The sequence below is a fragment of the Lissotriton helveticus genome, chromosome 1_1 (genome assembly GCF_964261635.1).
Source record: "Lissotriton helveticus chromosome 1_1, aLisHel1.1, whole genome shotgun sequence".
Classification (NCBI taxonomy): domain Eukaryota; kingdom Metazoa; phylum Chordata; class Amphibia; order Caudata; family Salamandridae; genus Lissotriton; species Lissotriton helveticus.
In genome coordinates this window covers 807,886,132-807,902,490 of record NC_136057.1, presented here as the reverse complement: position 1 = coordinate 807,902,490, position 16,359 = coordinate 807,886,132, and the positions used below count along the sequence as shown (strand labels likewise).

General features: G+C 45.3%; 1 protein-coding gene across 2 annotated transcripts in view; it reads right to left on the bottom strand.

Annotated features, from left to right (window-relative positions):
* The window catches only part of DOCK4 (dedicator of cytokinesis 4), a 1,604,094-nt gene that overhangs the window by 879,750 nt on the left and 707,985 nt on the right, over positions 1–16,359 (bottom strand). For both annotated transcript variants that reach the window (XM_078674485.1, XM_078674490.1), the window contains exons 15-16: positions 7,900–8,062; positions 6,540–6,646 (exon numbers count right to left, since the gene is read on the bottom strand). In XM_078674485.1, coding sequence (XP_078530611.1) covers positions 6,540–6,646; positions 7,900–8,062 — 270 coding nt within the window. The remainder of the gene's footprint in view (positions 1–6,539; positions 6,647–7,899; positions 8,063–16,359) is intronic.

Genomic DNA, 16,359 nt, shown 5'->3' with positions numbered 1-16,359 from the left:
GGTGGGGTAAGAATGGAACCCCTGACCTCAGAAGATAAAGATAAGTTGCAACCCCCGCCATCACTTTCATGAACACCCGGGGGGCACTGGTGAGATCAAAGAAGAACAGAGTGACCTGGAAATGCTTGTGGCTCACTTTGAAAAGCAGGTAATGCCTGTGGGCTTGCAGGATAGAAATGTGGAAATAAGCATCCTGCCATACAGTCGCCAGAGTCCAAGGCAGACAAGACCTGAGCCATGGTGAGCATCTTGAATTCCTTATACCACAGAAAGTCATTGAGAGGGTGCAGACCTACTAATATGACAAAGTCCTGTATCCTTTTTCGGCACTAAAAAGTAGCTGGCCAACACATCTTGACGGAACAGGAAGGGATGGCCCTCAATCAGCAATTCTGGGCATTGTGGCAGAGGGGAAGGGGTTTCCATAAATGGAATGGTGCAACTCCGCTGCACAATTTGTTGGAAGTTATGTTGCCCCATTGGGGCAGGTGGTGCCAGATCATGCCACAAGCAGGATGACTGTGTTGGTCTCGCTACAGCGGCTTCAAAGCTGCAGCAGCCAGAGGGGTATGGGACCAAATGACACTCTGGGCATCCCGCGCCCTGTGTGCAGTCTAATACTGCCATGTCGACTTGGCAAGTGCTCCCAGTTGCAGGCCCTAACCTTCACTTTTCTTACATGTTCGTCACCCCTAAGGTAGGCCCAAGGTACCCCTGTGTTCAGGGTGCAGTGTATGTGGAAGGTAGGACATGCCCAGGTGTGTGTGGCATGTCCTGATGTGAGTGAAATACTGCCAATTACGTTTTCCACTATTGCAAGGCTATCTGTTCCCATAGGATAGACAGGGGAGTTTGCTTATAACATCTTATAAGCCTAACTATCCCTGGTAACAAGGTGGGAAAATAATGTTTCGTATGTCTGAACTCAGAATGTTAAATTGCATCTTCTAGTGGGGGTGATTTTTACATTCTGTGTTTGAAAATACCACTTTTAGAAAGTAAGTATTTTCTCACTTAGCCATCCAGTGTGCCTCTGCTAGGATGTGTATTGACTGTTTGGCTTTGGAGTGACTGGGGCTGGGGATGTGCAGAGGCTCCAGAGAGTCTGGATGAGTCAGCGCTATGCTGAATAGGCCTGGTCTGCATTTGGAGTGGTGGGAGGAGTATCACCTGCACCTGAATAGGGCTGTGCTTGCCTTACACAATGATGGATCCGCCCTTCTGGAGCCAGGGCTCACACTGACAATGGAGGTTGTTGTGCACTTGCAAAGTACCCCCCAGAACTGGTTTTCCAACACAAGGCCTGATGTGCGGCTGCAAGACTGCACGCATCGTCCCAGATCGTCGCTTCACAATAAGGCGCCAAGTGTGTTGCATCGTTGGGGGATGCAGTAAGACAGCGACGCATCACCTCCCCAAGCAGTAAGAAACCGACGCATCATCTTGTGTACGGTAAGGAACCAACACATCACCTCCCCTGCGCAGCAGTAAGGAACCAACGCATCAAGTCCCCGGAGCAAGGAACCAATGCATCACGTTCCCTGAGTGTAAGGAGCTGATGCATCACCTTCCCTGCGACCCTTTTTGTTTGTGTGCGCGATGCATCCAAGGTACTTTGTGTGAAAAGTGTCCCATCTGCAACTTGCTTTGAACTGATCTATTTCTACCCTTTAAAAGTCATATTTTTATTACTGTGTTGTGGATTTTTGTTGTTTGGTCTTGTTTAGTTTAGATAAAGATCACTTACTTTTCTAAACTGGCGTGGTGTCCATTTGTAGTGTTTTCACTGTATTTCTGTCTGTGCTCACAAATGCTTTACACACTGCCTCTGAGACAAGCCTGTCTGCTCGTACCAAGCTACCAAGGGGGTGAGCAGGGGTTATTTTAGAAGTGCATCCCCCTTACCCTGACTAGAAGCAAGGGTCCCTATTTGCCAACTAGAGACCCCCAGTTCTAACAGGAGGGGAAAGCATGCCAGAGTCTAGTGAGGTTTCTAGGTCACTGGTATCACCCACCACCTCGTACCAGTTTTCTTCCTGGTCAGGGTTGTCCTCTAAAGAACTATACCATTCGTCCTAATTGCCCCCCTCAGTGATAAAGGGCCTGTCCAATGGCGGCAAATACAGAGGTTGGTATGGTCTGGATAGATCCTGATCAGCATTGAGTGGACTCTGACTTGGAAATAGGAATAGCTTTGTCATCTAGCAGCACTGGTAGCATCGGGGTCAGCACCAGGGGAACTGGAGTCAAGGTGGGAATAGGCGTGTCAGCATCAAGCCGGATCCAACGGTGGTTCCAGAGGCCTGTCTGGTGATGGGGAGAACCCGCCAGCGGTAACCCAACTGGGGCACCTTAAGGCTCCGTGGGGCACAAAGGTGCACCAGAGGGAGTCGGTGGTCCAAAGATGGTGTGCAGAATGTCGTAAAATTATTTTAGTTGGGAGGGTGTCGCTACAGGGAACATGTGTTAGCACGTAGCAGGTCCGGACACCGGCTCTGGAGGTAGCATGCGGGAGCGGGTCCTAGAAGCACAGTGTTTGGATGGGGGCGCAAAAGAAAGTTTTAACTTGTAGTAAGAGGTCTTGGAACACGAAGACTATCATCTTCGGGAATGGCTCTGGTAGCGGTCCCAAGATCTACTCCAGCAACAGGACCAGGAACGGCACGGAGCTTTCTTCTGTAGTGCCACCAGGAACTTCATTGCCCACGTTCAAATCACCTTGGGATGCATCAAATTCACTTGATGGAGGCCTTGGAGTCATGGACTGACACCAGGCACCGCAGACAGACCAAGCGAGGATCAGACACAGACACATTTGCGACATCCTCCACAAATTTTAAACCCTGTAGGTATTGAAGGGGACATGTCCTAGCACAGTGGGATCAATAGCTCAAAAATAGTCTATTAAAGGGTTGAAAAAGTTGGTAAAAAATGACGAGGTACCTCTCCGGATTCACTCTGCTGCTGCAGAAAGAAAAGAACATACGTCAGCGCACTGGAGGTGGCGATATGTGGTCACTGTGACATCACTTCCAATGCGGATGATGCCACCGTGGAGCCGATGCAACCTACAGGCATACAGATGTACCGCTCAAGATTTTCCATATCTAGTCTGATGCCTGGGTGAGGATAGAGGTCTCTATCAGAAAACTTTCCTTCCCAACACCTCAATATTTTTGTACTCACAATCAGGAGGCTGTGTAAAGAGAAGGATTTTAGGGTTCTGCTTCGGTCAGAAGATGCCTGCACCACCAGACTCTCCACAGAGGCATGAGTTGATTTATCCCAAGGAACTAGGATAGGTTCCATTAAGGACTCACTGAAAGGAAGAAAGTGCTCTGAGGTCAAAAAAGCCATCTGGAAGTTCTCTATTAAAATATTTGCTATGTTCTCCACCTTTAAGATGGCTGTGACCGCAGAAGCGGCCCGTACAGGTAAGAGCGGTTGGGTTGGGGGGGCGAGGAATTCGACAGACTACCACGAGGTAAAATTAAATAAAAAATGTTCCCTTGTCATAGTCTGTTGAAAGGTTACTTGCCTCACTGCTGTTATCGTCATTGTGCTGGACAATGTCAGGCACCTATATGGCTTCAAGCATGACCCAAAAAAATCATGCATCCTTTCAAAGTGCTCATCCCTAGGTAGGAGTCTATATTGAGGCTCCGCTACCAGTCTGTGTTCCTGACCGTTGGAATATATTAGGGTGTCTTTGGTCTTTAAGCACTTCATCACACTATATGATGCCTACGGAGATTGTGCTAGTGGCTCTGAAGGTGGCACAGTAGGGGCACCACTGATGAGGCCTTCAGCAGAGTTATTGGGTCAGCCGATACCAGAGAGGCACTACAGAGAGTCTGCATGGGACTGTCTGATGCCTGGGGCATACCCATCAGTAGAAGTCCAGTCAGGAAATCCACCAGCTCTATGGGGACCAGATAGCATCACCTAAGAGAATACCTCGATTTGCACCAGAGACTGCTAACTCTAGGAAAACCAGAGAAGGAAGAGGGCCAAGGGCCAGCGCCAAGACTGACACTTGGGTGACAATGAGTAGTTTGGGCTCCAAAGTTAAAGCCACGGAGCAAACATGATGACCGCCTGAAGACATACCTTGAAACAGCAGTGGAAGCCCCTTCTCAACGCTGATCTGGTTTCACCAGAGGTCCTGGAGGTTTTGGAGAGGGGGTGGCAAAAGGGCCGACCTGGAGCAGAAACCAAATCTAGAACAGTGCCAAGTCCAGCAGCCATTATGTGCCTGTGCATTAAAAAGACTCCTAACTAGCTTTTTGCGCGTAAGGCTGCATTTATCACGTGTCCTGGAGTTGTGCTTGAGTCCCAGCATCACAAACACACCTTGTGGTAGTTGGAAATCGATTTCTGCTAATGACAAGACTAGAATTGTTTAACCTCAGATTACCTGGGAGGTGGTATCCTGCAGATATAGTAATGTGTTTAATTTGGCGAACGGAAAGTTCCAAGGACAGCACTTTTGAGCTGTGTTAAACAGAGTGGGGGAAAAAGGAAATCTATGTCGCTGCAGCGCTTTTAGTAATATCATGCACAAGGTGGTGCCTGGTGGTTGTGCGAAGTCGAGCACCTCGCACTGGAGCAGGAGGGTCATTTCAACTTTTCTGGATCTAGTATGGCACCTGGAGGAGATTGAAAAGGTGAGGAATCTGTAGGTAGAGGTATTCATCAGACAGTCATTTTTCTATAGAATATTCAACTAAACCATACCTACAGAGGTGCTATCACCAAGTCTGTACAATAAGATTCAAACAGTACATATGAGACAACTTGGATGAATGTTCCATTTTAATATCTTGCCATAATACGGGATGCTTTTGAGTAGGCCTGCCTTGAACCTAAACAAATTGTGGCACAGTTGCAACATTTTGAAAGAAGGGTGTGAATTAAATCTATGAAACACACAAAAGCAGATGGGAGGAATGCTTGCAATTTGACTAACTACTGGCAATCACTCAGGGGAGCATCCCGACCCATTGGGCTTTTGCTCACAATGCCACCTCAGTTTGGACCCAGCCATATCCAAATAAGACTTGACCCTACTCCTCATGGGAACAGTCCGGCCCGAACCGCCAGGCCAAGTCCTCCCAAGACTGTGTGTTTCATGAATTAAATCTATCCCCAAGTTTACAGAGGGGACCCCAGAATAATGGCAAAATACAATTTTCCTCCTTTGCCTAAGCTTAAGCCTCATGAGGGTGCACTACTAAGAGCTTAAGAGTTCTGAGATTAGAACCGGTTCAACGTCATGCCCTTAGTCAGTTGTTGGGATGACAATAAATCTGCTAAATCAAGGTCTCTCATACACACCAGTGCAAACTGTTTCCCTTTTAACCTGATTGACAATATGACTTTAGGCTGAAAGCCAGTAAAACGTATGATTCAAAGGTGAGAAACTTAGTTCTAACTTTAATAAAATGTTTGCAAACGGAATTTAGTTTGAAAGGCAAAGGTTCAACATATTTCAATTGATCAAATATCACATTTTGTTTTTTCAAGGTAGACAGCCTGTAATACCCAAATTTTAACACCTTGCTGGTATGTACTATAAACCAAACCTAGATCACATAATGCTAATCCCGTCACTGATCAGATCCCTATCGCTAGCCCCAACACACAACATTAACTATAGGCGTTTCCTTCTCCCTCACACTATTTCTAAAATAAGTCCAAGTCCTATCGGTAGAAATTTCCATCAACACTATCTAACACTTACTTTAAATGTGACCCTAGTGTAAACCCAAGTGTTGACTCTTTGTCTAGCCTTAATCACAACACTAACCCTCCCTCCCATCCCAACCCTTACCTCAAGTGGAACTAGCAATATTAACATTTATAATTTTAAAGTCTCACTATTTTTAAAGAATTTTAAACTTTCTGCTCTCAAACAATTGCTTTTTTTCCAAATTTTAAAAGTAAAATTTTAGGACTTTCTATCAGATTTGATTTTTTTAACTAATATCAAGCACACGCCTCTTGCATCAGATAACAATGAAGCAGCCCCTTTGACAGAGTCAGCTCCTCTGCCATCCCTCTTTTTCACCTTAGTCTATGAGTTAGAATGTTTTTTGTATTTCTGAAGACAGCTGATAGAGACTAAAGTGGATGGAACAAATGTTGCATCGAGGGCTCTCCCTTAAATCACATACAAGTTTTCCCCTCCTTGTCCATTCATCTTTTCGAATCAACAGACGTAGCTTCTTAATTCATGGTCCGCTTCTCCCACTTGTCCAGAAACCACAACATTCCACCAAAATAAATATATCACACCGCTGTAGCTATGTCACAGGAGCCCAGGGATACATGAGTGGCAACTAATATTTCCACTAACATGGATCCATGTTGATGCAGCTTGAAAGAGTGTTATTTATTTAGGGAACAGTCAGGTAGCCTCCTTACCTTCTTAATATAAGCGGTATTTTAAGTACAAATGGGCAAGCTTCAGAATCTCTAGGGAAACACAGTCATCGCTGGAGCTCTCTACTGTCACATTGCTTTTTGAATGTAATTACCTTATAAACAATTAGCTCGTGAGTGCCATCCGGTAGCGTCCTTCCATCTTCTTGCATCAAAGGCACAAAGGAAAAACCAAATAACTTTTTCTCCCCCTTCTCTTTTGCTGAAAAAAAAACCCGCAATATATAATGAACATTTAATGTTTACACATATTTTAAAATATTATTCACGCAGGAGGAGAAATCTCATCGAGCCCCCTTCTACTGCCCCCAAGAGTTCACAACTTAGTTGAATCCAATATACTTTAATTTAAGCGGATAGACATAAAAAGTTGAAAATAAAACTCCTTAACCAAACACATCGAAAAATGACCATAAAAACTATCTTGAAGCAGCCACACATTCAAAGAATTCCCAGCTCTGGTCGTTTTGGAAGGATGACACTGAATACAATACAAGGATACAGAGAGAGGACCGATCCCTGCCTTGAGTTGGCCAATGGCCGCCTCCATCAGTTTGCCTATTGGCGTGAGGAACTTATATTTTCAATGTTTCTTAACTTGGAAGTGCTAAGCCTGCTCATTTACCTGCTTAGCAACCGGCATTTCTTTCCAATGGGAAGTTGCTGTTATTTTTTTTAGATCTAATGAGTAGTAAACTGCGCAGTTTGGCACTTTTTACATTTTGTATTAACTATGAAGTTCTTCTATGTCCATTTTCGGCTGTTTCTCAATTTTAAGGTAACATTCCAGAAGAACTTAGAAGATGCATTCATTTTAACACATACTTGTTGCATTCACTATGGACCCCAAAAGATATTTTTGAACATGTGTATTCGGATTGGTATATTAGCCAACTATCCTCAATACGCAATGCTTATGTTTGATGGCATCTCTGATTGATTGGTTACCTCGTAAGTACGTGGTTATTCTACAGGAATATTCGTTCGACTGATGCCTGGCAATCATCTAGGAAAATGCAACTGTGAAAGCTGTGTTCAGTTGTTAGGATTTCATTTTAATCCTGGTATAAAACTCACTAAAGAGCGGGTATTCTAAAGCTAACAAAGCTGGATGTGAAGTTGAAAATGCAGGAACGAATTAATCTTTAATTTTGCAGGCCGTAGACTAAAAAAAATCTGTTTTATATATTTAACAATAATTAACTGAATGACACAAAAAAAGTAACCACCAATTAACTAAATGACACTATAAAGTTTCAAACAGTTAGAATTGTACCAGACTGATGTTCAGTTTTAGACAGTTGTCACACTCAGTAATGGCATTAATAGTGACACAAAAATGATGAAGCTAAATGAACAAAAATGAACATTTACAATTGCTTTATTTTTTTCTGTTCAAATCAGTGTCCAACAATGTAAAAAAAGGTCGACAGTCTTATGGAAAAATGATCTTACTGGAACAATGTCGGAATTCAAATCGGATGTGAGCTCCCCTGAAGTTATCCACAGGAATTGGCAGTTTCAACAGCTCAGCCCACCTGGGACTGTTATTGTGGTAAAGCACAAAGGAGTGAAACTCATCTGCTGGTGGCTCCCCAGATCCAAAGGAGATGAAACTCTAAAACAAAGTAAAAGGACATGGTTGACGCATGATTATTACAAACGTATTGAAGACATGTAACACATTTCTTTAATTATGTTTTTGCACAGTGACATTCTGTATTCTTTAAGCATTGCTGGGTACTGGTGAAGGTAAGTAACCTCAGCCGTTAATGATGCCTCTGACTTTGGGGGTGGAGTCAAGGGTCAATATTTAGAGGAAATGGAAAATGAAGTTATGTTGCCAGCACTATTAGGGTGTAAAACTACATGCTCAAGAAATTGCTGAAGGCAGAAAGATAAAAACAAATATTTCCATTATGTTGAAGTTTAAAATGTACGTAAAGTGAATGGTGGTCATATAAAAAAACTATATAAAACTCTAGATTGTTACTAATTGCTAGTATTTCTGAACTTCATAACCATTACTACCAGCAATTCAAAATCTATCATTCTAAACAATTAAATGCTTTCCAGCAGCATTCCAGTCAACTTCATGTTCTTGGTGGGGACACAACAGTACCTTTTCACTAAAGCTTCACTGTGGCACCCAGTTTAAACATCTCCAAAACTGAGTCAGCTAATAATTGAACCAGTGGCTAGCTAGCATGATGGTTGTGGGAGTTGGGCGAGGGGTGGGCTCAAAAGACTTGACAGTTTTTTCCGGGGGATAGGCTTGAAACCTAGTAGGTGTGTGCAACAAGTGTTGTGGGTAACTATGGTGGTAAGAAAACGTTGTAAGGTTTGACGACTTCACAGGAGGATTGGGGAGTTTTAACCGCAGAGTTTTGGATATATTTAGTGGCAAATGTTGCATTTGAAGACACATTAGGCCAGTAACTTAAACTTAAATGCTGTACTATTAAAAACTTTAGAGGGCGTTCTGAAGCACTTATGTACTATGACATTTATTCAGAAGTGGTTATGGAGAAGAACATCAACGTGGGGACTTGCTACGTCTTTCAAAGGTAAACTAAAAATGTCAATAACGTCCCTTACTAGTATTGAGGTAGTCTTATCCACCAACTTCGTCATTGTACACAACAGTAGCACAAAATTTAAATTTTAAATTTAAATTCTCCTTTCACCATTCCCCTATAGGAGTTTGACAGACTCTGAAGGAGATTGGAATATTAAAATAACTGTCAACTATACAAAAGTCACACAATTGGTCTGGAACGGAAAACATCAATTTAAATACAACTTATATTTAACTGTCACGGACCAAAAGAGAAAGAAGAGATACACATCTGCCCACTGCGTGTAGCAGTCTCCTATTCAAAAGAAAAAAGTGACAAAGATATTTTTCCATTAATAAACAGAAAATCACACCTGACTAAGTGAATAATATTTAAAAAAACAAAATGGCTGAAATAAATACCTTTCATTTTAACAGAAAATTTCAAAACAGCATTTCCACCATTAACTGTTTAAAAGCAGTGACAAAAAATCTGAAAACGGGTCCTTGTGGTGCTATTGCATTCCATGTTTAGAATGCATCTTGCGTCACTGTGAAGTAATATAGAACTATAGGGAGTGGGAGTTCTAGGGACGGTCAGTTAGGTTTAAATGTTGCCATGATAAGATGTACTTGATTATACTGCTACGCGGAGTTGCCAATAAAACTACTTAAATACTACTTAAGTCTACTGAGGATACATTACAAATTGGCAATGAGGGAGCGGCAACTCTGCGGGAACCCAAGCAAGCAAGAAAAAAAAAGAGAAAGAAGGAACTACAGAAAAAAACAGGAAAAAGAAAAGAAGAAGAACGAAAAAAAAAAGAAGGAACAACAATAGGAATTAAGGTGAGCCAGCAGTTTAAAATGCACGGTGTGTAGCTGCGAGTGAATTTTAAAAGAAGAACGAAAAAGACTTACTTTGGTACTTGTCGCAAGCAGATGCGTAAGAGAGTGTGCGGTCACGTCAGTAGTCGCGCGGAGAGGCACAAGAGGCAGCTGTGATGTAAAAGGAAAGTGACGACGTACGCTTGCCTTCGAGTGTAGAGCGCAAAGGACGTAGGATCGCCATCTTTGATTGGGATAACGTGATGACGTCACATGTTTAGCAGGCATTTTAAGCAAGTCAAAGTGAATCGTGAGGAAGAAACGCATTAAACAACAGAGAGCATTTGATGCAGTTAGGCGATGTACACACCAGATCATTAAGAAGACGAATGAGGTCAAGGAGGAGGTGATCACGTTCTAAAGAAAGGAAGGAGGAACATCCTTTACGACGCAACTATTACCTCGCACTACCATTACAACGCGGGGATTACAAGAAAGGGCGCTGTTGGATAGGGAATAGTTTAATTTTCTATCCAACACCTTCCCTACTATCCACCGGGACTGGAGTTGGAATAGAAAATTAAACTATTCCACTATCCAGCGCCCCCCAACGCAAGTCGTTGTAACGACTTGCGTTGGAATCCCCGCGTTGTAATGGCATGCGGGGTAAAAGCATGCGTTGTACTGACATACAACCAAAGGAAGGAACTGATGAATTGCACATATCGGTGATGTGCACACCAGTTTGAATTTTATGAGAAAAGAAGTGAGTACTCTCTTTGGAAGGTGATTTTTTTTATTATTAGTGTGTACAGTTACGGTGATACGCACACCTGTGGCAACAACGGAAGACTAATTACTATAAAGTGTACATTCATTACTGTGATGTGCCCACCAGTGACTTTGTAATTAAAGTACATTTAACCTGTAAAGAGTGTGACTAATAAAGTCACAATCACATAAGCAGGAGAAGATAAAGGTTTTAGCAGTAAGTAAAAAAAAATGTTTGGAATGCATCTTGCATCACTGTGAAGTAATATAGAACTATGGGGAATGGGAGTTCTGGGAAAGGTCAATTAAGTTTAAATGTTGCCAAGATAAGAAGTACTTGATTATACTGCTAGTGGAGTTGCCAATAAAACGACCTAAATACTACTTAAGTCTACTGAGTTATCCCATGTTTTTAAATTAGATCAATTAAGGATATTAAAAAACAGCAAATGTGTAAATGAGTCAAATTACTACAACCCGACTCATTCACTACTAAGTAACCAGACTGAACACAAAAATACGGTTTAGTGCTTTACTCTACTAACCACCCTCATCTACTCAACTACTACGGACTTGCCTGACCAGCTTTAAGAAAATAACACTTGCACTGCAAATCCTTTTCAAATGACTGAAAATAAACACCAACACATTCTAGTTCTATGGCTCACAAACAGTAAACATTTATCCAGGATATTGTGTTCCTAAATTCTTTCCACTTCCCTCTAGAGACTACAATTTGAGATGTGATCATTTTAAATCCGGACTTCTCCCACGCGGGGAATTCTCGGTAGGTTCCATATTGATCCCGTTTCCCTTCAGTTGATATGCCCGCTGCTCGATTTTCCACGCATTATCGTCCGTCTGCACCTGAGCGGTGCTGCCTGGAGCTAAGGCCTCGCTGCGGTTAGCACTGAACTGAAGGGACAGTCAATGCGCAGTGACAGAGCCGCCGACACGTCAGGGAGAGCAATCATTACAGGCCCTGCCATTTCAGCTTCGCCACGAGTGTTTGATGACATAGGATAAAGTCAAGTGGCCATTTTATCACCGCGCAGCTGACAGTGACGAGAGGCTCGCGGCGTGCGAGGGAATCTCCCCGGAGTCTTTCGAAAAGCCGTCCGGAAACACATCAGAACCGCTAGGCCCAGTCAGCCTGCTTATTTCTCTGCATGACCCCGACGCGGAGCGGTCACCGGCTTCAGCTCGGATGCGGATAGCCCGATACAGCGGCACCCTTGTGCACGCCTAAACCGCTTTGATGCATTGACAGGGCTTATCTCAGCACTAGTGCCGGGAGGCAGCGTCCCAGGCAGTCACTACTCTTCCCAAACCACAACTGTTTAACTTTAACACTATCACTACTGAAGTAAGCTTGCGCCTGCCTCCTGCTACACCAGCTTAATCCACGAATACTCTTCAACTGACACATGCAGTACTATTATATGTTTATAACCCCCTGGAACGTAGCTGTTGCGGTACCACCCTCCCCTCCCCCTGCTTCACTTTAAACCAAGCTCTGTGACCCATACATTTTTTGTATGCTTCCGCCTTTCCCAAACTGCCACTGCACTATTATTAAAGTAATAGCAGAGCCGTGTGCATGGTCTGCTATTTGTACCTCAAAAATGCCTCATGACATGCCTACTTTTTTAGGTTTTGCCTGGCGAAAAGATGCGCTCTGCGCATCTTTTTCGCGCAGGCGAAATCCTGATGAGAACTGTAGTGTGGCTTTGGGTCGGCCCTCGTCATTCATTGGCTGGCTCCATAAATGGAGCCTAGCCATTGGACGAGGGGCCTGTCCGTCAATGCCGGACCAGATTCGGGGGCGTTCCCGAGATTCTTTGGCTTTTGCCGACGTCACGCGACGTCAGCCGAAAGCCGGGAACGCCCCCGAATCTGGTCCGGCATTGCCGGCACTTCTGCGTCTCTCCACCCCCCTTTCCCGCCCCCTCCCGCTTGTTGCCTGATGATGGCGCTGCGTCTCTCCTCCCCCTTTCCCGCCCCCTCCCGCTTGTTTCCTGATGCCCGCCTTCCTTCTCCGGCCGTCGTGTGCACAGCCGTTTTGCCCGTGAAGGTCGAGCACGAGCAGGTCAGGCGCTAAGTCTTGGGGAGGGCCCCCCCCCCCCCAGGAGGACGGAGTTGAAAGGTAGGAGGCTGGCTTGCAGGTTACGGAGATGGGGGCTGGGTAGTTGATGCCCCTTGGTGTCAGGGGGTTGAGGATCGGAGAGTGGCGTAACAAGATGGGAGGGGCTGGGTCTTGGTATTGGGGGCTCTGTTTTCGAAGGAAGGCACAGCCTTCGTGCATCAAGCGTGCGAGTAGCAATAGCAAATGGAACGGTAAAGTCACATACGTACCAACGCATAAAAATACAGCCCCAAAGGTAACTCACATACAGGGATTTCACAGGCCATAAAATGGCCCATAAGCTACATCACTCTTTGAGCTCCTCGAGGCTGACAGAGCAAGTCGCAGTTCATTGATTTGCCTTAATTTACAGCGCGTAGAAATTTGCTGTGAAGCGCTATACATTGTGGCCACCTCGCGCAGTTTGCAGCAGTTGTCCCTTAGCACGCAAGTAGGTTGCATTCAGAAAGAAGAAATGCACGTGTATAAATAACTGGTTCGGTACTAGGCCCTTAGCGTTCTCGTCTAAATATTTTAAAATTTAGCACAGGATAGACAGAGCGGTGGAGGAAAGAAGGGGGCACGTGGGGCCTCAGGACGGACATGTGGCAATGAAGAACGAACAGGATACAGGAGGCAGCGAACGGTACATGATGGGGGGAGGCGGCAGGTGTGTAAGTGGCAAAGGAGCGAAAGTATAATAACGGCGCAGGGGGCGGCAGAGGATGAGAGGATGGAGGGAGGCTGGGGGGTAGGGCTCTGGGCGGGCAGATACAAGGCTCTTGGCAGTGGGGATACGGTGGGGTCTGAGGGGCTAGTTCCGCGCGCAGGCGAGGACATTGCAGAGTTTTCAAGTATGGTGACAAAGGCATCGCGCCCAAGAGAGGGTCGGCTCGATGTCAGGTGGGCAGTGGCGCACGTCGGAATTGTGCAGGGTTACCATGGTGCTCGGGTAACAAGAATAACAGCAGAGGGGCGAGGCCGAGCACATGAGAGTAGGTGTGAAGGATGGGAGAAGTGGGCCTCGGGAAAGGTGCGCAGGGAAGGGCGCCGGGGAAAGGGTGCCTGCTTGTGAAGAGTTGGGGCGCGCAGGGGAGGTTCGGGAATGCGTGGTTCTGGTCGGGAGCAAGAGGGGGCACCAACGCAGGCAGCTAAGGAAGATACAGCGGAGGGGGTAGGGACAGGAAAGGGGGAGTCATCACAGGAAAGGAATTTGTAAGGCGAGGACAACAGGGAGGGCCGCTTATGGTACTAAGGGCGGGCGAATTAGTGGGGAGGCGGGGCGGAGCCGGCTCAACAAGGCATGGCAGTGAGCGGTAGATAAGGGTGGCGGGGGTTGGGGGGGGGCAGGGGTGCAGGGAGCTCGAGAAGTGCCGGCAAGGAGTTCGGGACATCACCCCCCCCCCGACCCCCCAACCCCCCGTAGTCAAATAAGGAGGCATGGGTCAGCCCTACGGGGATACAGAACAAGTGGGTAGATAGGGGGCTCAGGGGGGGATTGTTCGTGACAGACGTCTGCCTCTCAATGACTGAGGGAGGGCTCAGTAGGAGACCAAAAGGTGGATGGGCGCAGGGCGGGCGGCGGTGGGACCCCGGACTGCGGGGGTTCAAAGGAAGGAATGCTGGGGGGCGGGTTGGAAGGACGGAGCGGTGGACGAAAGTCAGGGGTGGCGGGAGGGTCTACGGCTGGACTGTAAGTGCAGTTTCAAGGAATCGGGATGGGTATGCAAGAGCTGCCGGCAGAGGTCTTGGTGGCGGCCCCACGGAGTGGAAACGTCATTCGAGTAAGAGGGCAATGTCACCTCTTAAAGATAATAACAGTAAGGTAGAGAGTTACAATTCGTGTCTCCCTGTTGCCTGCTTGTGCCTCCGTTTTCGTGTCTCCCTGTTGCCTGCTTGTGCCTCCGTTTTCGTGCCGTGACTCTGTTGCCTGCTTGTGCCTCCGTTTTCGTGCCTGTGAGACTGAGTGCAGGCTGTGAGTGCAGGCTGACGGACTGTGCGTACCTGTGTATGTGTGCAGCTATGTGTACAAGAGCTAAGTGATGCTGTGTATGTGTGTGTGTGATGCTATATGTGTATTATGCTATGTGTATGTGTGGGTCTGTAGCTGTGTATGTGTGCAGATGTGTCCAGGAGCTGAGTGATGCTGTCTGTGTGTAATGCTATGTATGTGTGATGCTATGTATGTATAATACTGTGTGTGTGTGTGTGTGTGTAACTGTGCATGTCTGTAGCTGTGTGTGTATGTAGCTGTGTATACAAAGCCTGTCAATGTGTGTAGAGGAGGAGCTCTGTGTGTGTGTGTATAGCTCTGTGTACATATACCTATGTGTGTAGAAGTGCAAATGCAATATGTCTCACATTACGTAACCATAAAGCTATTTACTAGTAAACGACAAAGCCATTTGTTTATGTTTTACAAAAAAAACATAGGTGAAAATTTTGACATTTACAATGCCAATGGCTCTAATTTTGTCAAAGGCAAAACCATTGCATTGTAAATGCTTGTTTGACTGGTGGCGACCGGAAGACCTAACCTCCGTTCTTGTGACACATTCCGGTTTTGCAGTTCATGGAGAGTAAGTTACCATCTCCCAAAGCAACGTTTCAAGTTCAAAAGTACTGTTCTTTGTTTCTTATTCCTCTAAAGAACTATCCATATGATATGACAACTGTTTGCAGAATGTTCAAGTAGGCTCAACTTATCTCTGGTGAACCAAGAAGTCATCTTTGTGATGCTTTAGTTTCCAAGAGAATGGATTACATTTGCCAACAATGTATTTCTCCCCTAGCCAAAAAAGTTCATAAATCTTTATAGCATCTACATTCCTATCCAGCGCAAACAGATTCCAGAAGAAAAACCCATATACAAAACCACAGGAAATTTTTTGTAGCAAATGGGTGCATCAGCAAATAAGAGAATTCATGTTTTGCACAACATCCAGTACACATACAGGATTTGACATTCAAGGTAAAAACCTTCCTCCATCATGAATTGGGAATCTCAAATAAGTTTCCCCGCATACATCGGCATCTGAAAATAGTGGTCCCGTCTTGGGAAAAGCAGTTTGTAAGTGGTGCCCACGCGTCCTTCCTGAAACTCGTGGCGTCAGTTAGGCAAACGTAGGAGCTATGTTTGATATCATTCATCCAGCGTTGTACTCAGCTGCCTGCGTTCCCATCTGGCGCTCCCTCCAGGTGAATGCAAGCACTGGAGCAGCAGTGTTGTCTGTGTGGCCATGCTGAGCACAGTGCTCAGCTACACACTGCCAACCTCAGTCTGCATGTCTCCAAAGCTCCCACCATTCTCACGATGGATATAACGTCACCAATACGGCATGGGTGCACGCGTGAAATTCTGCTAAGGAAGAGCATTTCCTGACAGAAGCAGACAGATGCATAGCACCATGACAGCTGTGCATTAGTGCAAGGTTCTAAAGGGAAAATTATTCAGTGGGGAAAGTCATCTAGACTGTATTTATGTTAATGTTTATGAAACATCGTTTCATGGCATCGGCACACCACATGTGGTAGCAAACGCTAAAGAAATGCTTTGCAACAGTAAAATGAACATTTTTAATCAAGCACTAAACAAGCAAAACTGGGCATCAGAGAGCTGTACAGAAATTATGGC